We start from the raw sequence: 20,309 nt of genomic DNA on the forward strand, positions 1-20,309 counted from the left end.
TGTTGGCCCTTTAAACGTCTCTTTGCATCTCCAGTGGCCCATCTCTGGCAGAGAGCAACCCTACTACTTTTCGCAGCTGGTTGTTAACTGTGTACTTTTTGGTCTCTGGTGCCGTAGGCTGGAAATCCCCACTTATAGTTTAGACTCTGCTCTTCTCAGGGAGATCAACTGACTGACTTTTTGGTGCTGCCACCAGTCAGCGCCCTGCCTGCCTTCTCGAGTCTCTACCACACTCCTTACCAGTTAGGTTGTGCTACAGATGATTCTTCTGTCTGTCCGAGGTAATAAGGCTTGTCTCTCGCTATTGTTCACTTATTTGTTCCAGGTGATTTCTCCACAATTTATTTACAATTCCAGATTGGTCCTGGGAGGTCATTGTCACTTCTACTCACTCCTCTGTCATCTTGATTCTCCTTTAATATGAATTTTTAAAGTATTTTTATTCTTATGAGATTAGTTTCCTAAAAGCTTACTGGTGGTTTACGAAATGCTGTGGACTCTGTAAGCTCTTTAAGCCATGCAAATATAGATAATCTTGCATATGTCAAAATGTATAAATTAGCTAATAAGTATAGTAAATGTTACTTTTTGATCAGGAATTCAAAATCATAAAAACAGCTGATTTTTATAAAAATCAAAGTAAAACTCTAGAAACTAAGGAGATCTCTTTTTTCCTGATTTTTAATTTTTAAACATTTTTTTATTGTTCAAATACATTTGTCTCTACCTTCCTGCCACCACTTTCCCCTGCCCCCCTACTCCACCTCCCTCCCTCAATCCTTTCCCACTCTGGTTTTCTCCATGGGTCCTTTATACATGTTCCTTGACTTGACCTTTCCCTTCCCTTTCCCCACCCCCCCTTCCCTCTTGATTCTGTTGGTATCGTTTTTCTTTCAATATTGCTGGTTATATTTTCCTTGCTTATTTGTTTTGTTGGTTAGGTTCCACTTATAGGTGAGATCATATGGTATTTGTCTTTCGCCCCCTAGCTTATTTCACTTAGCATAATGCTCTCCAGTTCCATCCATGCTGACATGAAGGATAGTAGCTCTCTTTCTGCTGTGTAGTAGTCCATTGTGTAAATGTATGATAGTTTTTTGATCAACTCATTTAGTAACTGGCACTGAGGTTGCTTCCAACACTTGGCTATTGAAAATTGTGCTGCTATGAACATTGAGGTGTGTAGGTTGTTTTTAATTGGTGTTTTGGGTTCTTAGGGTATACTCCCAGCAGTGGAATTGCTGGGTCAAAAGGCAGTTCCATTTATAGCTTTTTGAGGACATTCCACACTGTTTTCCACAATGGCTGCACCATCTGCATTCCTACCAACAGTGTACTAGGGTTCCCTTTTCTCCACAGCCTTGCCAGCACCCATTGTTTGTTGACCTGTTTATAACGGCCATTCTGACTGGTGTGAAGTGGCATCTCATTGTGGTTTTAATTGGCATTTCTCTGATGGCTAGTGATGATAAGCATCCTTTTATATGTCTTTGGGCTCTCTCTATCTCTTCCTTGGAGAAGTGTCTCTCCAGGTCCTTTGCCCATTTTTATTTATTTATTTATTTACTTTTTAAATACATTTGTCTCTGCCTCCCCCCCACCACTTTCCCTTGCCCCCTCCTTCCTTCCCTCCCTCAGCTCTTCCCCTTTGGTTTTGTCCATGAGTCCTTGCTATATGTTCCTTGACTTGCCCCTTCCCTTCCCTTTCCCTGCCCCCCCCTTCCCTCTTGTCTCTGTTGATTCCTTTTCCTTTCAGTGTTGCTGGTCATATTTTCCTTGCATCTTTGCATTGTTGGTTAGGTTCCGCTTATAGGTGAGATCATATGGTATTTGTCTTTCGCCCCATGGCTTATTTCGCTTAGCATGATGCTCTCCAGTTCCATCCATGCTGTCGCGAAGTTTAGTAGTTCTTTTTTTCTTTCTGCTGCGTAGTATTCCATTGTGTATATGTACCATAATTTTTGATCCAATCATCTACTGATGGGCATTTAGGTTGCTTCCAACACTCGGCTATTGTAAATTGTGCTGCTATGAACATCGGGGTGCATAGGTTCTTTTGTATTGGCGTTTTGGTGTTCTTAGGGTATAGTCCCAGCAGGGGAATCCCTGGATCAAAAGGCAGTTCCATTTTCAGCTTTCTGAGGAAATTCCACACTGCTTTCCATAGTGGCTGCACCAGTCTGCATTCCCACCAACAGTGGACTAGGGTTCCCTTTTCTCCACAGCCTCGCCAGCATCTGTTGTTTGTTGATCTGTTTATGATCCTTTGCCCATTTTTTAATTGGATGGTTTGTCTTCCTGGAGTGGAGTCATGCGGGTTCTTCATATATTTTGGAGATCAAACACCTGAGGTATCATTGGCAAATATATATTTTTTTATTTCATAATGTCTTCTTTTGCCATGCAGAAGCTTCTTATTTTGCTGAGGTCCCACTTGTTTATTCTTTCCTTTACGTCCCTTGCTTTAGAGGACATATTGGTGAAAATATTGCTGTGCATAATATCTGAGTTTCCTGCCTATGTTCTCCTCTAGGACTTTTATGGTTTTGTGACTTACACTTAAGCCTTTTATCCATCTTGAGTTTATTTTTGTGTATGGTGTAAATTGGTGGTCAAATTTCATTTTTTTGTATGTAGCTGTCCAGGTGTCCCAGCACCATTTGTTGATGATGTTCTCTTCACACCATTCTATGCTTCTGCACCTTTTACCAAATATTAATTGACCATAGAGACATGGGCTTATTTCTGGGCTTTCTATTCTGTTCCACTGATCTATATGTCTGTTCTTGTGCCAGTACCAGACTGTTGTAATTACAGTGGCCTTGCAATATAGTTTTATGTCTGGTATTGTGATCCCTCCTGCAAATTGGAAAGGAGGAAGTAAAACTATCATTGTTTGCAGATGACATGATAGTGTACATAGAAAACCCTATATACTCCACCAAAACACTACTCGATCTAATAAGTGAATTTGGCAAAACAGCAGGATACAAAGTCAATATTCAGAATTCAAAGGCATTTTTGTACACCAGCAATGAAATATCAAAAGGAGAAATCAGGAAAAAAATCCCATTTGCTATAGCAACAAGAAAAATAAAGTACCTAGGAATAAATTTAACCAAGGAAGTAAAAGACCTGTATGCAGAAAACTACACAACACTGAAGAAAGCAATTAAGCAATTAAAGCAATTATTCAGTGGACACACAAATGCTAAAAAAATAAATAAAGCCCTCACAGGACAGACTGTAAGGCCCATATAGAAGAATAGTATAAAGGATCCAGAGCAAACACCACACCTAGTTATTAATATGGGGTGACTTCAAATATTTTAAGTACTATAAAAATGAGGCTAATTATTTCCATGTGATATATTTCATTAATTTATTTCTTAATATCTTTTAAAGCAAAGAGATTACTGGAACCATTATACTTTTTTTCCTTTGAATAACAGATTTTATCAAACTAAGGCTGTGGGTATTCCTACAATATCAACAGTTCTTTTTTAAATTAAGTAGGTTTGAACCATGTTCCATGAGAACTGGGGGATTCTGATCAAACTGCAGTTTAAAGATGATATGTCATGTAAAAGTGCATGGATCTTTCACATGGTAACCACTGCTTCTCTACAATTATACCTGCTCTGTTTTCCCTGCTTAAGCTATTCATTCCTTTTAACCCCCCTATAAATCCTTTTCAAAGGGGCATAGATAAAAATAAGTAAATGCATAAAACATATTTTTACAGTTCTCTGGTTCTTAAGTCCATACTCTATGCCATTTAGGCCCAGGTGGATACTCACCCTGTAGATATAATCCAGCAAAGGAGCTCTGGATGAGTGCTGCTCCTCCAGGGCTGACATGGACACTGGGTGGAGAAGGGCATTCACTGGCAAAGCCATGCACCAATCCAAGAGGCAGAGTAGCAAGGACACAATGAACTGGAACAGGAAAGAGGACCAGTACCTTATACTGCAGTCTTTTAAACTTCGCTAAAGGTAATTAACAAACAACAGAATTGTTCCTGTATAATAGCAACTATTCAATGGACACACAAGTGAAAAATGAATGAATGAAACATGGTTTTCACAGGAGGGTCAATAGAGAGGGATATTATGCAGCGGTGTCCACACATTACATACATTGTGACATATAATCACAAAAAAACCTCGTGTCTTAAGTAAATTTACAGTGTTGTGTTGGGCCACATTTACAGTCATCCTGGGCTGCGTGTGGCCCATGGGCTGCAGGATGGACACCCCTGTGAAGATATCCCTGCATGTAGTATTTATCATTCTGTTTTACATATTTCAAAAACAAACTCTAGGGAAAACTTAGCCAATGTGTCACCTACCTTCTTATCTGTTTCCACTGAGGAGTACTCTGCACTTGGTAAAAGAAAAGCAATTGTGGCCACAAGGATCTGCATAGAAGATAAACCTCTAATCAAATATACCATAATATTAATTTTGTAAGCTATATGTTAAGAGTTCCACTCCACTCTATGGCTTCCACTCCACTCTATGTGGTGAAACAGCAGACCCCAGAGAAAATGATTTCTCTCTAGAGTCATACAGTTTCTAGCTTCAATCTCCATATTGTTCACTAGGAAAGCAAAAAATACTTTGAAAAAAATAATTATGAAAATGTTTCCATTTAGTTTTCTTATAAATTCCCCCAGGTTTATACCTAATATCCCAGCATCCCTTTTATACTCAAAGGTATTCTGTATAGATGATAAATTATATGGTTGCCCTAAAACCGATCTTTACATTTTATAGCATCTTACATTCCTACATCCAAAGTTCTATTTCACTCTAGGTCACTGAAGGGCAAAAATCACTTGTGGTTTTTGATGTAACTCAGAGAATAAAGTGATCTCAGTGGTGAAATTTGTCTAGGGCTGGAAGAAAATAAATCACTATCATTCTCTCTCCCTGGAATACCCCATGGGAGACAAACCAAATTTCCTTGAAGAGTTACCACTGGATAAGTATAGCTATAAAAACTGGCAGGAACAGGTATGCTTTACTACCAGACCCCTAGAGGGGTGAGGGTACCTGATCCTGCACAAGAAAGCAACCCCAAATGCAATCAACCTCCAGAACATTATAACTGAGATGATTCTTCTTTCTGTCCTTCTTTCCACCAATTACTCTCACAGAGGGTATTATAGCAGTAATCTCATTACTGCTGGGTAATCGTGCTATGGCAAAACATGGTCCGGGCCTTTGGTCTGGTAGAGATTCCTGTTTTACACAACAGTTCCCCACTTTCTCCCCAACACCCACCCCCTCCGCAGACAGACAGACAGACAGACACACACACACACACACACACACACACACACACACACACGCGCGCGCGCACACACACACACACACACACACACAAGCGCACGCGCGCCATCATAACCAGCTGCCTACTCCTTGTCCTTGTTGGCACCATCCAAATTACTCTGGATGAATGAAGTTTAATCTACAAAGGGTCTCTTTGTTGTGGTCTAGTCTGCCTTTCAAACTCCCCCAGTTTAAGATTCTGTCCTGCAAGTGGTAGCTTCTTTACGTAGTGCTTGAAATCACAGCTGAGAAGCAGTGCAACTCAATTTTAAAATGAATGACTCATATGGTAATCTAATTGTCAGTTCTCTAATAATTATTTGAGTATAATTGATTAAATATCAAATAAAATAAAAAGGAAATGCTTATACTTTAACATTACAGGAAAGAGACTTACTTCTGCAATTTTCAGAGGCAGAGAGGCTTCAAACATCTGAAGCTTTTCCCAGTAGGAAACCAGCAACTGAAGAACATCACAAGCCGCCTGAGCCACAATTTTGTTAGGAAACTATGAAAGAAACAAAACCCTGAATTAAATAACCTAATTTAACATGTACATGTACATTATTCGTAAGAACAAAAGTTATTTCTTTCCAGCTCTTTTAGAGATTTCCTTGTTTTGCTTTAAATTTGTGAAAAGTATATATTACCAGATAGTTTATACATGATCGCCATTCTATAACTGACTCTTGTCTTAGATTAGCTGTACTAAGTTATATAATATTCTGTAGAAACAAGTAGCTATCTTTAATCATTTGGAAATTAAAATAATAATTTCAAAAGGTTTTTTTTAAAAAAGAGTGATCTTACTCAGATCACATAAATCACACTTTTGACTAAAATGCAGTACATTATTAAGTATCCACTGTGTGTTCCATCTTTTACAAGACTTTTACTCATTGTAATGTTGAAAAATCTTCATTAACAACTCTTTAAGGTAGATGTTATCTTCATTTTACACATGGAGCAATGGATTGATCAGGTGATTTTCTATCCCATGAAATTAAACTTAATCCATATTAACATTAAAAAATGTGAAAAATTTGGGACTATGATAACATGATTCACAAGCTATAGTATATTCAATTACTTTGAGGATGTTTTCTGAGTCTTCATGTGTCCAAGTTTCTTCTGAGATGGAATGTCAAAGGGACAGCACCTGTGAGGACTGATAGCTGAGGATGCATATATAAGGGAGGAAGACACTCTGTCCAGAACCTGAGCTACATGGCTATTCACACCTCATTATCTAGAGCAGAAGGGTTTGTCATTGATTCTGTGTTTCTGTCTAGGGAAACCTCTGGATATGTTGTTGAGTTTTATGAAGCAGACACCAGCTGACCAGGGTACCACAAAAAACATGCAGGAAACCTAGCATTTTGCACCTCAGTGACTAATGCAGAGGATAAAGTACACGGTGATTGATTTTACTGAATAATTCTACAGAATAAAAAATTACTGACTACCTCTTCCTGACAGGTTAAGGTAAACCAGGATGAGAACATATGCACTCAGGGGCTCTTCAGAGCCTCACCCAGGCCTCAGTTATCCTGATTCTCATGGGACTCTTCATCCCTCCAATGCTCTGGCTTGTTTCTGCCCCAGGGCCTTTACACCTGCTCCATGTTTGCCTGGGGCACTCATTCTCCAGGTCTGAATTTGGCTGATGCAGCTACATCTTTTAGTTCATAGACTAAATGTCACTTTTTCCACATGCCCACAATTCCCATCCAAAGAAGTAGTGGCCCACCTCCTCCAGCTCTTCAGTTTTATCCTGTTCCCATTATAGTTTCTTTATGACATTAAGGGCTGTCAGAGCTGATCTGTTGTTTGTCTTCTTGTTTTGTGCTTATTTTCCTGTATCTTTTGTCACCATTGTATCCCTAATACCTAGCACAGCTCCCTAAGAGGAAATGCATGGTGTGTTTGCAGTAAAGATGGAACACGGGAGTGGAAGAATATAAGGGGGCAGTGGGTATGTTTCTGCTGTGAAATAGTAGAGTCATGAGGTAGAAGCAAGAATAGCAGATGAGGGGACAATGATGAAAGGAGAGCTATGTTAGACAAAAGGGCTATTGGCAGAGAGGGATGAGGTGTGAGAAGGGAGGCAGAGAAGGCATTGTGGAGTAAGAGCTGAACTGAGCCTGGAAGAATGCAGAGGGAGAATGTTTCCTTTCAGGCAGTGGACAGCAGGGTACAGGCATTGAGGGCTGCAAGTTGGGTGGTATAACTGATACCCAGAGTCCTGTGCAGGGGAGGGAATAGTTAGGATGAAATAAATAAGTCACTCGCTCACTCATCTAGTACATACTCAGAGTACTTACAACGTGCTATCACTGAATTAAAGGCATAGGGCACGATATGAGTAGGGCAGATACATTTCCTACTCTGAAGAAACTGACAGTCTCATAGAACAGACAGGGATCTATTTGTGTATGTTCCCAAGGGCCAAGCCCAACATTCTAGTCTGTGGATCACTTGGTGAGGCCTGTTGGCAGACAGATCTCGTTGGCAACAGTATGGGTAGATCTGTGGGGTCCAAACTAGGACCATGAGGGTGGTGTTGCAGGAGGCTCAGATACTGGCAGAGTGAGCCAGCTATGTAAAGGATGGCCCCAGGACAGGAGGTGTGACTGAGTCAAGGGCATTCAGGACTGTCTGACTAGAAACAGTGGTGGGATAAGGAAGGGGAGAAAATCAATGGTGTCTTCTGAGATGGGGTAAAAGATGAAACAACAGGTAAGGCCAAAGGCAGGAGGCTTGGGCTAAGCGTCTTCTCACTTGGGCTGCCCTGGAGGCAGGGTCAGGTAGCTTACCTGTACCTGAGCCAACATTGTCACTCTAGTGCCCTCACCACAGGTCTTAGATGGAACATTTAATTCTGTAAATACAGCCCGGGCATAGAAACCTCCATACATCCCCCTTCCCCCTCCCAGGTTACTTCACTAGAAACAACTAACCAAATAGGATTCTCTGGCTGGCTGTGTAATACACTGTCCTCAATTTTTGCTGTGGCGGCAGGCTGATTTTCATTGATACCCTTTGGGGAGCATTTTCCTAGCCTTCCCTGACCCGTGCCCTTAATGCCCAGGGCAACTTTGCCAGGAATTCCCAAAGGGCATGGTTATAGCAGAGCACTGCCTGGAGCTCCAGAGCTGTGTGGAGCCCATAAGGCAGAAAGCCCTTCCAGGGCTGACGTTCCCTGCCACCTACATGGCAAGTTCAGCTCCTGGCTGGGCCTTCCGTTTCTCCCACTTTCTCCCCCTCCAGGCAGAGCCCTGAGCCTCCCAGAGTGGTTGTTACTGTACCCCTTGTTCCTAGTGGCAACTCTTTCCCTTTACGCCTTGGTTCTTTTAGATTTATGTGTTACCTACTTCAGTAAAACTCCAACTGGCACAGGGACACAGACATCAGAGGGAAGGAGGCGGGGGGGGTGGCAAGGAGGAAGGAAGGAAGGATGGGACATGTCCAAGGAAACAGGACTTCTGTCTAGGAGTTTTCCTACATTATTCATAATGTTAAAGAGAGACTGACTTGGCTGATCCTGGGCCTCTGATTTCATTTTGTAGCTTCTTTTTAAAAAAAATTTTTACTGACTTTATTAGATTGACATTGGTTAACAAAATGATAAGAGGTTTTATGTGTATAATCCAATAATACATCATCTGTATATTGTATTGTTAGTCCGCCACCCAAAGACAAGTCTCCTCTGTCACCATTTATCTCCCCTTTACCATCTTCTACCTCTCTCACTCCCCTTTCCCTCTGGTAATCACCATTGTCTGTGTCTACTAGGTTTTCTTTTTTTTAAATGCTTAATTCCTGCACCTTTTTTATTCTCTCAACCTCTCAACCTCTCTCCCAACAGTCGCCCTTAGTTTGTTCTGTTTTGTTTATTTTGTTAACTAGATTCTACATATTAGTGAAATCATACGGTATTCGTCTTTCTCTGACTGGCTTATTTTACTTATGGTTCATCCATACTGTTGCAAATGGTAAGATTTCCTTCTTTATTAGGGCTGAGTAGTATTCTATTGTGTAAAGGTACCACAGCTTTTTTTTAACTACTCATCTACTGATGGGCTCTTGGACTGCTTCTAAATCTTGCCTATTGCAAATAATGCTGCAATGAAAATAAGTGTTTATATATTCTTTCAAATCAATGTTTTGGGTTTCTTCGGATATATATTCCCAGAAGTGGAATCACTGAGTCATAAGGCAGTTCCATATTTAATTTCTTGAGGAAACTCAAACTGTTTTTCACAGTGACTGCACCAGTCTGCATTCCTACCAAAAGTGCAGAAAGGGTTCCTTTTTCTCATTGTCCTCGCCAACACTTGTTGTTTATTGATTTATTGATGATAGCCATTCTGACAGGTGTGAGGAGATATCTTGTGGTTTTAATTTGCATTTCTCTGATGATTAGTGATGCTGAGCATCTTTTCAGATGTATATTGACCATCTGTATGTCCTGTTCAGAGAACTGTCTATTCAGGTCCTTTGCCCATTGTTTTAATTTGATTATTTGTTTATTTTAGTGTTGAATTGTGTAAGTTCTTCATGTATTTTGGATATTAATGCCTTATCATATGTATCATTGATGAATATGTTCTCCCAGTCACTGGGTAGTCTTTTCATTTTGTTGATGGTTTCCTTTCCTGTGCAAAAACCTTTTAGTTTGATGTAATCCCATTTGTTTATTTTCCCTTGCCTGAGGATATATATCAGAAATTGCTATGAGAAATGTCAGAGATTTTTCTGCCTCTGCTTTTTTCTCAGATTTCTATGGTTTCCAGTCTTACATTTATGTCTTTAAAAAATTTTGAGTTTATTCTTGTGTTTAGGTTAAGAAAGTGGTCTAATTTCACTTTTTGCACATACCTGTTCAATTTTCCGAATACTATTTATTGACTAGCCTAACTACCCCAGTGTATGTTCTTGCCTCCTTTGTCAAATTATTAATTAACCATAAAGGTGTGGGCTCTTATTTCTGGGCTCTCTATTCTGTTCCATTGATCTATGTGTCTGTTTTTCTGCCAGTACTATGCTGTTTTGATTATTGTGGCCTTGTAGTATAGTTTGATATCAGGTAATGTGATTCCTTTAATTTTATTCTTTTTTCTCATTATTGCTGTTGCTCTTCAGGGTCTTTTGTGGTTCCATATACATTTTGGGGATATTTGTTCTAGTTCTGTGAATTACACCATTGGCATCTTGATAGGAGTTGCATTCGATCTATGGATTGCTTTGGGTAGTATGGACATTTTAATGATGCTAACTCTTCCTGTCCTATATAAATACTATACTATACTATAAACACAGTATTTGCTTCCATTTATTTGTATCTTCTTCAATTTCTTTCTTCAGTATCTTATAATTTTCCAAGTACAGGTCTTTTACATCTTTGGTTAAATTTATTTCTAGATATTTTATTTTTTGATGCAATTGTATATCAGATTGCTGTCTTAATTTCCCTTTCTGATATAGTTCATTATGGGTGTATAAAACTGCAACCGATTTCTGGACATTTATTTTATATCCTGCTACTTTACTGAATTCATTTATCAGTTCCAGTAGTTTTTTGGTAGAATCTTTAGGGTCCTCTATATACAGTTTCATGTCTTCTGCAAAGTGAAAGTTTTAATTCCTTCTATCCTCTTTAGATGCCTTTTTTTCTTCTTCTTGTCTGATTGCTGTGGCCAGGACTTCCAGTACTAGGCTGTCTGGTGAAGTGGACTCCCTGTCTTATTCCCAAACTTAAGGAAAACATTTTTAGTATGATTTTGGCTGTGGGGTTGTCATATATGGCCTTTATTGCATTGAGCTATGTTCCCTCTATTCCCACTTTGCTGAGAGGTTTTATTATAATTGGGCACTGGATTTTGTCAAATGCCTTTTCTGCATTTATTGATGATTATGTGAGTTTTATCTGTCATTTTGTTTATGTGGTGTTTCACATTTATTGATTTGCAGTTATTCTACCTACCTTGCATCCTCAGAATAATTCCCCCTTATTCATGGTGTATGGTCTTTTTTAATGTATTGCTGGATCCAGTTTGCAATATTTTTGGAGGATTTTTGCATCTATGTTCCTGAGGGATACTGGCCTATAATTTTCTTTCTTTGTAGTATCTTTATCTGGTTTTGGAATCAGGATAATGCTGACCTCATAAAACAAGCTTAGGAGTCTTCTCTCCTCTTGAATTTTTTGGAACAGTTTGAGAAGGATAGCTGTTAGTTCTTTGAATGTGTGGTAAAATTCACCTGCGAAGCCATCTGGTCCAGAACTTTTGATTATTGGGAATTTTTTTTATTACTGTTTCAATTTCATTAGTTGTATAAAGTCTAGTCAGATCTTCTAATTCTTCCTGAATGAGTTTTGGAAGACAGTATGTTTCTGGGAATTTATTCGTTTTGTTCAGATTGTCCGATTTGTTGGCATATGGTTGCTGGTAATATTTTCTTACAATCTTTTGTGTTTCTGTGGTGTCAGTTGTTACTTTTCCTCTTTCATTTCTGATTTCACTTATCTGGGTCCTCTCTCTTTTTTCTTGATGAGTCTGATTAAAGGTTTGTCATCTTGTATCTTTTCAAAGAACCCCCTCTTGGTTTCATTGATCTTTTGTACATATTCTTTCAAAGTCTATTTTATTCAAGCTGGAGCAAGAGGGATTCCTTGGCTTTCCTTTGTCACCTTCTCTTTTATTTCTAAAATGGAAAGAGCAACAGAATGTACAGGGGTGGAGGATCCAATGAGACAGTTCATGCACTGTGCTGGGACACCCATGACAGAGTAAGGGCTCAATATATGGCAGGTCCATTTTTTTTCTGGTGCTTTATGTTTTCCCTCATAACTACAGAAAAATTAAAGAAATTTTTGAAAATCTGTATAAATACAAAGAAAAAATATAAGCCTTCAAATCCTTCTCTTGTTATCAATTTCTATCTCTCTTCTATACTACATAGAACTATAAGGTAGCAGACTACATATATAAACATGTATATCTGTATGTCTCCTTTATTCTAAGATACTATCAAATTATTAACAGCTTTTCTAGGAAAGGGATAAAGTTGGGAGAATCATATTACCTTAAATATACATTTATAGATTGAAGAAAAATTAAAAATTAAAAAACAGATCTTAGATTTGAAAAAATAAGAGACTAAAAAGTGAACTGGAATCTAGATATTGTGTTGGCCAAAAAGTTCGTTTAGTTTTTTCTGTACGATGGCTCTAGCAGTGCTTAATTTTAACTTCATTTGAAATAATTTTGTTAGATTGTGTTGTGACAGCTGTCATATCAGTGTGCATTTAAAAAAAAACTTATCAGCCCTGGCTGGTGTGGCTCAGTGGATTGAGTGCTGGCCTGTGAACCAAAGGGTTACCGGTTCAATTCCCAGTCAGGGCACATGCCTGGGTTGAGGGCCAGGTCACCAGTAGAGGGCACATGAGAGGCAATCACACATTGATGTTTCTCTCCCTCTCTTTCTCCCTCCCTTCCCCTCTCTCTAAAAATAAATAAATAAAATCTTTAAAAAAAGGCTTATCAAAATCGGTAAATTTTTGTGCAATTTTAATATTGATGATGGAAGAACATACTCAACATTTTCAGCATATTATGCTTTATTATTTCAAGAAAGGTAAAAACACAACTGAAATGCAAAAAATATTTGTGCAGTGTATATAGAAGGTGCTATGACTGATTGAATGTGTCAGAAGTGGTTTGCAAAGTTTCTTGGTGCTATTGACATTTCAAAAAAATAAGTCTTTGCTGTGGTTGGGGCTGTCTCATGCATTAGAAGATGTTTAGCAGCACCCCTGGCTTCTACCCCCTAGAAGCCAATAGTGGGAGATAGCTGACATACTCAAACTATCCAAATCAAAAGTTATTGGTGAAAATTAAAAATATGTTTTATTTTATGGAAAAAACTAAATGGACTTTTGGGCCAACCCAACAGGTATACAATTGATATCCAACTTTTTTCACTTTAATGTGAATATTTCTTCATGGCATTGGGAGTCAGAGGGAGTACCCTCCACCCCACAGTTGTGAAAAAGTCCAGACATGGGGCCAGAGTGTCTTGGGTTTTACCCTGGCAAGCTACAAGGCTGATGAGAATAACCCTTCACCTCATAGGGTAGTTTTAAGGATTAAATATGATGACAAAGGTAAAAGGTCAGCTCCCTGCTCAGGCCAGTGGGAGCACTTAAGTGATATCTTGGTTTGGTCAATTTTCCATTCTTCTCCACAGGGATCAGTGGCAAGTATTTTTCCAACTCTCATGATATAACCAGCAATGCCAAGTGTTGATGAGAAGGGAAGGAAGAGGTCAGGGTGTCAGAGGAAGGTGGTCAGAGGGTACACTTAGGGAACAGGAGGCATCAAGTTTGGCCAGGAGGAGGGGTGGGTGAGGATGGCTGCCATGAATTCAGGCCGCCAAGGAAGACAGTGGCTAGACCAAAAAGCTAGATGCTGAGCCACAGGCAGGGAACGCCACTGGCATTACCCTGTGGGTTGAAACACAAAGGGTAGCACAGGGGCTGTCGATGGCCTAGTGATGACTGTCACAATGTCAGCTGCAGTGGCTGTTATTATTATAACAGCATGTAGCAGACAAGAGAGAAGGGTAAGCAAGAGCCTGGATGTTGCTGATAGATGGACAGTTCAGGATTCGAACTCTGGCTTGACCAGGTTGTTGCTCTAGAGCTCGGAACAAGTTCTTTATCTTTAACTGTCCTGCACCTCAGTTCCTCCAATGTAAAATGAGACAATGACCTCGCAACTGAGAACTTCCACACGCCCTCAGCACAGTGCCTGACTACAGTTGGGGACTCACTGGTTCCAGAGGTATACTGACAACAATGCTAATTATTATCACCATTTCTAAGCAGGAGCCAGGAAAGGACCGAGCAGGATTTGAGCTCTAGGTTAAAAAGGGGCCTAACAGCATGTATGAAAGTTGAGTTTTGTCTTTCATGTCACATAGATCAGCAATCAGTACTGTTTCCATCACTTATGCTTGCATGGACATGGGATCATGAGCTGATTTGTCTGGATGTTGCTTCCCTTTGGCACGACACAGGGACTGTAGCATCTACCTTCCAGAATTGTTATGAAGGTTATCAAAAGCATTTAGAGATTTTACCATGAATCTGGCCCAGTGTGAGTGCCCAATAAATGGCAGTTCTTCTTTTCATTACCAAAGCAAAGGAAGAAAGATGTCCTAAGAGTACCCAAAGCCCAGTTGGACCATGAGCACTCAGGGTCACTAACCAGGGCTATCAGGTCTCTCCTAGTCCTATGAGGCCAGAGCACAAATTCTCACTTTCTTGTCACTCCCCAAGGCAGGTGACAGGTGTCCTGCTCACCATAGGAGCTGCCCAGCCACCAGAGGAACCTAATTTAGCCACTGAACTTGGTACAGGAATGGTCGGCCTATGGATGACCAGGTTGCAGATATCAGTGGGGAAGCAGCCATTGGTGGTCTCACCTGAGAACCTCACAGAAGATTCAACATGGTTCCCAGAAAAAGAATTTTTGAATTAAAAAGCCTCTCGATAACATAGGGAAAAATAAAAATGGGGCTAATTTAAGCAAACACTGGTGGAAAACCTAGAATATAGCTTAATGTCAAATGTACATCCTGAGTTGGTAATACCTTCAAGGTGACCCCTATCACATTGATGGCCTCTTTCAGCTGAGGATGCCTTGTACAGTGTGCAAGCTCTTCACATATCCAGATTCCGAGGGAGCAAATGGCAATGCACCTTTTGAAAAAGAAAAAGGAGAAAAACTCTCATGAAATTTAATGTTTTAATTTCTGTGCCAAATTTTCTTGGTATTTTCAAATGACAAAATATTTTTTAAAAGTATCAAAATTTACAGATACACTAACAGAATGTCTTCTTGAGAAAAAAAGATAAGGTGCCTTTAATAAACCAAGTTTCAGGACAAACAGAAATATTGATAATGGTTAACAGTTCAATATTTAATGAAATAAATGGTAGATTTTCTGTTAATGTAACAGCCCATATATCACCTATTTTTGCTGAAACTAATTTATTACATTTTATTGCTTCAAGATATTTTTGAGGAAGAATAAAAAAATGGGAATCTTAGAAAATTTTTGGAAGTTGAATTTGTAATTGTTTTCCTTATAATAAAATACACAATACCAACCACAAATAGAAGATAAATCCTGTATTTTATTGTGAAGAATATTTGAATACAACTTTCAAAATAAGTTTCTTTTAAAAAATGTGTTAAGACAAAATTGTTTTTTAGTTGCACAGTCGTTAAAAAAACTACCCTTCCCAATTATAAGTTGATTTTAAATGACAACTCTCTTGGGAACTGATATACTCCACTATATTTTGCAATAATAAAACAATCATATTCCTGTCAGTTTTTTTCTGAAAGCTTATATATATATTTAAAATACTTGCTCCCAAAACTGCTCACTTTCAGAACAAAAAGGGGATTCAAACAACTATTTGGAAACAGACCTTAACTGTAATATGTATCTGTTGTCCGTTGTAATTAAGAGATTACATCTAGCACCAGCCAAACTGGATATATGGAGAGTTCCTTTGTATTAGACATAATTCCACAATTAAAATCAGTATTATTGAGTTTTTAAACCACCATGTTTCACTGGATTCTAAGCTCTTTAAATAAGGACAGACTAAGTGCACCAGAACAAACTTATTAAAAACACTTTGAAGACTGGGTCACCTTCTACCAAAATTCATTCACTAAAGCAGGGCAACTCAGTTTACAAGGTGTTCCAGGTTTTTTTTTTTTTGTCTCTCCAACACCAGCGTTATTCAGCAGTTCCACACAAGTCTAACCCTTGATGTTCCTATCTCTTCTCTTGCTTAATTCCTATGCATATTCGCTCTCTTTTTAAAAATTACTTATTTATTTATTTTTAGAGAGAAGAAGAGAGGGAGAAAAAGAGGGAGAGAAACATCAATGTGTGGTTGCCCCTCGAGCATACTCTACTGGGGATCTGGCCCACAACCCAAGCATATGCCCTGACTGCGAACTGAAACGATGACCCTTTGGTTCTCAGGCTGGCACTCAATCCACTGAGCCACACCAACCAGGGCTCTATGCTTATTCTCATCTGGAAACTGCATGATGCATTCTTAGTTTGCATATACTCTACATTCCCCTGTATTCTACACCTTTTTAAAAAGTCTATTTTCCTGCAGCTTAATCCAGGCTCTGTTTAACCCACTAAAATCTATAGAACTCGGTCAGAACTGTATCAAAAATTGCATTTTTACCATTTTTAAGAGCCTAACTTTCTTTGTTTGCATGTGTGTGTATGTAAATGAGTGTTACATCAAAACACATATATTTTTTTTTACAACCCATTAACCTATATGTTAAGTGAAATTTGTTATGAGCCAACACCTCTCATTTCTAAGCTAATAGTTAGCAGAGTAATGCATGTATTTGCACTACAGAGAACAGTTGCACTATGGAAAACATTTGTGACCCATACAATAGTTTTAAAATCTAAACTACTCTTACTTGCTTTCAGTTTTAATCCATACCAGTTTATATGAGCTTCTCCATGCTATTTTCTCTCTTTAAAATATATCATTTAACATTCCCATATAGCATCTTCCAATTCTAATGCTCTTAATTATTCCTCATGCCTAGGTATTCCTGCCAAGTAAGATTCTCTGCATCCCAAGTATGTCCTTTGTGATCCGAAATGAGTTTTATCTATTGAGACTTTTATTTTTGCTAATGACAATACTACCTCAACCTCATGCTGTCTTCCAACATAGTCTCTTGTTTGCTAGTACGCCATCTCCTACCATTCCAATTTATATCACAAAACTTATGTTTCTTAATTTTTCTAAATTATCACTCATAATTATCCTATATTTTCTTATTTGTCTCAATTTACTTGGAACATTGATCATACTTCAGTCTGCTTGCTTACCTACACTTCATGCTCTTACTTTCCTTATCTGATTCCTTTTATATACAACTAAGATAGACGGACCACATCACACACATGACTTTCTATACTAAAGAAAAGAGGTTTGAAAAAAGGTACTGACAACGTTTGTTGAAAGGTTGAATGAGGTGGCTACAGAAAAAGGAAAAATCAAGGATTTTCCCTAAACTTCTGTATTAAAAATCTAGTTAGATGGTGTCATTTACTAAGATGAAGTCTGAGAGAGAGCAGACTCACTGGTTCAGTTATGGTTGTGTTAAATTTGTATATATTAAGACATCCAAGCAGTGGGTGTCTTAAGATATCCGGAAAGCAGTTTAATATATATACCTGAATACATAAGGGGTTCACAGAAGGTATTAGGTAAATAAATTCAGATCATCAGCAGGTAGGTGGCATTTATAGTCTGGTTAGAATGAATAAGAGTGCCTAGAAAGTCATGGAGAGAGAAGAGAGTGAGTCCTGAGCCTCGAGTGACTCTAACATTCAGAGGTAGAGGAGGCAGATAGAAAGACGCAGGTGCAGTGATGCAGAAGCAAATCAGGTGTCTTAAGAACTGGTAATGTTCAGGAAGAGGGCAGAGACAAACTTCAGAATTAGTAAGGTAAATAAATACGCATGTTAAAATTTCTAAGGTAACCTCTAAAAGACCTGAAAGAATATCTATGACTTCTAAAAAAATAGAAATAATAAAAAGTGTAACACATAATCTGAAAGAAGAGAAAAAAAGGAAAAGGAAAGAAGGAAGGATGAATAGAAGGAAGGGAGAAAGGGAGAAAGAAAGAAAGAAAAGAAAAGGGAAAAAAGAAAGGCAAGAGAAAGGAGAAAATGAAATATTGAGAAAGACCAACAACAAAGTATAAGAAAAGATGAAAGAAGTACATCTACATATATCAGTAATGGCAATAAAGGTAAACGAACTAATCCTTAAGTTATAAAATAAAGGTCAGACAGGATAAACATAAAACTAGGCATCTACAGTTTTTGAAAAAAGAGAAAAATATAGAAAGGTTAAATTTAAAAGGATAGAAATACTATTTAAAAATAGTTGGGTCAATATCAGGTAAGTGGCATTTAAGAAAAAAAAAATTACCCTTAGAGAAAAAGAGCATCACTACGTGAATACAAATGATTTAATTCACAGCAGATATAATTTAAAACTTTTTTGCAGCTCATAATATAGCTTCAAAATATATAAAACAAAAATGAACAGATATACAAGGACAAATAGATACCAATGGGACATTTTAATGACTTTTTCTCAGTAAATGATGAAGTGATAAAAAAATTAAAAATATGGAATATTTAAAGGACATAATTTTAAAAATTAAGAAAACAGACACATCTAGAACACAACACCCAACAATTAAAAAAGAGTAACACTTTTTTTTTCACACATGTATGAGACATTCGCAAAAACTGACTACATATAGGGTCATAAAGCAAATCTCAATAATTTCTAAGACCATTTTCAGACAAACAGTATTTCTGACCTACAATGCAACCAGTAGCAAAAAGATAAAGAGAAATAATCATATGTTTAGAAATTAAATATGTTTCTAAATAAATCATGACTCAATGAAGGAATCATAGTGGAAATTGGAATAAATTTCTAATGAAAAAGTTAAGTAAAGCATTTTCCTGATACAATACTTGTTATACATTTTAGTGTGCAGAAGGGTAATGTAAAAGAAAAAATGTTTATTAACATTGTGTTTACACATAAATGTGTACCTTAAAAATGTAAAATGATTTATTTTTATTCAACATTTACCTTGCACATTCATTTGGTTCCTCTGTGGCATTCTTCAATAAAATATTTATGAGATAATGCTAAAAAAAAAAAATTAAGTAAAATAAAAACTTTGTTTAGTAGTTGGTTTCCCACATGTTCTGACTGTGTTCCAGGGAACTGGGAGCTGCCGAAGGACCAGGGAGCTCTGGGGAGGCTCCCATTAGGGAGAACCTGGGGGAAGGAAACACAGGGCTTCGGGGTAGCCCCCTGGGTAATCATGTCAGCCTATAGAACAAAGTTTCTGAGAATACAATAAAAACCTAGCAAAGCAAATGAGACTTTCAGATAGGAAAATCTCGGTTTTCTTTTACTTTAATTGGATTATATATTTTACACTGAATTATTGATTGTAATTATGTACTACAGATAGATAGGTTGATCAATTTTGGGATTTGGAAAGCATTTTCTTTTTTGGCCACAAAGTCAGGGGAGGAGAGAACAAATGCTTTACTTTTATTATCCAAGGAATAATCTAGAATTTCAAATTATTAGCATAATTTAATCACATCAACAATGCAATGGAATATTTAGCTTATTTCAATTATTTCTTATAAGTTCATCTGATGCACTAATGCTGCATAACCAATAAAATAATTATAAAGGATAATTTATTACATAATTATGACCGATAGACCTGATAAACAGATCTAATAAAAAACACCTGAAGAACATATCAGTTGTACCTGAAGTATGCTCTGAATCTCATACATTTAATCCCACTCAAACAGCCTTCTAAAAAAGAAAAAACTGTTGAAACACCTAAACAATATAGCAGAACTTTCAGGGATAATTAGGTCACTATGTAATATGGAAGAGATAACCATAGAGCTAGAATTATAAAATGCTAAACTTGAGATTTAGTCACATGTACTGTGTACCTTAACATCTTCGGTTCCTGTAATGACTTCACTAACTCCTGGCACTGACTGCAGCAAAGGGATCTCCTGGTAGGTATTTGGAAAGCAGACAAGAGAACCGAGAATGGTGAGAGCTTCTGAACGAGGTGCCTACACACAAAAAAGTAAAACACACATTTTTCTTCCTGTAAGTTAGAAATTTTAGAAAAGAGTCATGTTTTACTTTTTCATGCTTTTTGAAAGGAAAATTTTATAATTATTTCATCTTAGATTAAAAATATCAAACTATGCCTGGTTATTTTCCCCCAGATAAATACTTAAGCAAGAGAGGTTTGCCTA

At 37.8% G+C, this 20,309-nt stretch overlaps 1 protein-coding gene across 4 annotated transcripts in view; it reads right to left on the reverse strand.

Moving 5' to 3' along the window:
• Positions 1-20,309, reverse strand: part of RALGAPA2 (Ral GTPase activating protein catalytic subunit alpha 2) — a 393,192-nt gene that overhangs the window by 140,296 nt on the left and 232,587 nt on the right. For all 4 annotated transcript variants that reach the window (XR_008529157.1, XR_008529156.1, XM_054574136.1 and 1 more), the window contains exons 26-31: positions 19,992-20,120; positions 19,093-19,151; positions 14,997-15,105; positions 5,734-5,844; positions 4,352-4,420; positions 3,801-3,938 (exon numbers count right to left, since the gene is read on the reverse strand). Coding sequence is in view for 2 of the 4 variants with exons in the window: in XM_054574136.1 (XP_054430111.1) it covers positions 3,801-3,938; positions 4,352-4,420; positions 5,734-5,844; positions 14,997-15,105; positions 19,093-19,151; positions 19,992-20,120 (615 nt within the window). In the remaining 2 variants the exon portion in view is untranslated. The remainder of the gene's footprint in view (positions 1-3,800; positions 3,939-4,351; positions 4,421-5,733; positions 5,845-14,996; positions 15,106-19,092; positions 19,152-19,991; positions 20,121-20,309) is intronic.

Source organism: Pteronotus mesoamericanus, unplaced genomic scaffold (genome assembly GCF_021234165.1).
Source record: "Pteronotus mesoamericanus isolate MK-2021 breed Mesoamerican mustached bat unplaced genomic scaffold, CSHL_Meso_final contig_25, whole genome shotgun sequence".
Lineage (NCBI taxonomy): Eukaryota > Metazoa > Chordata > Mammalia > Chiroptera > Mormoopidae > Pteronotus > Pteronotus mesoamericanus.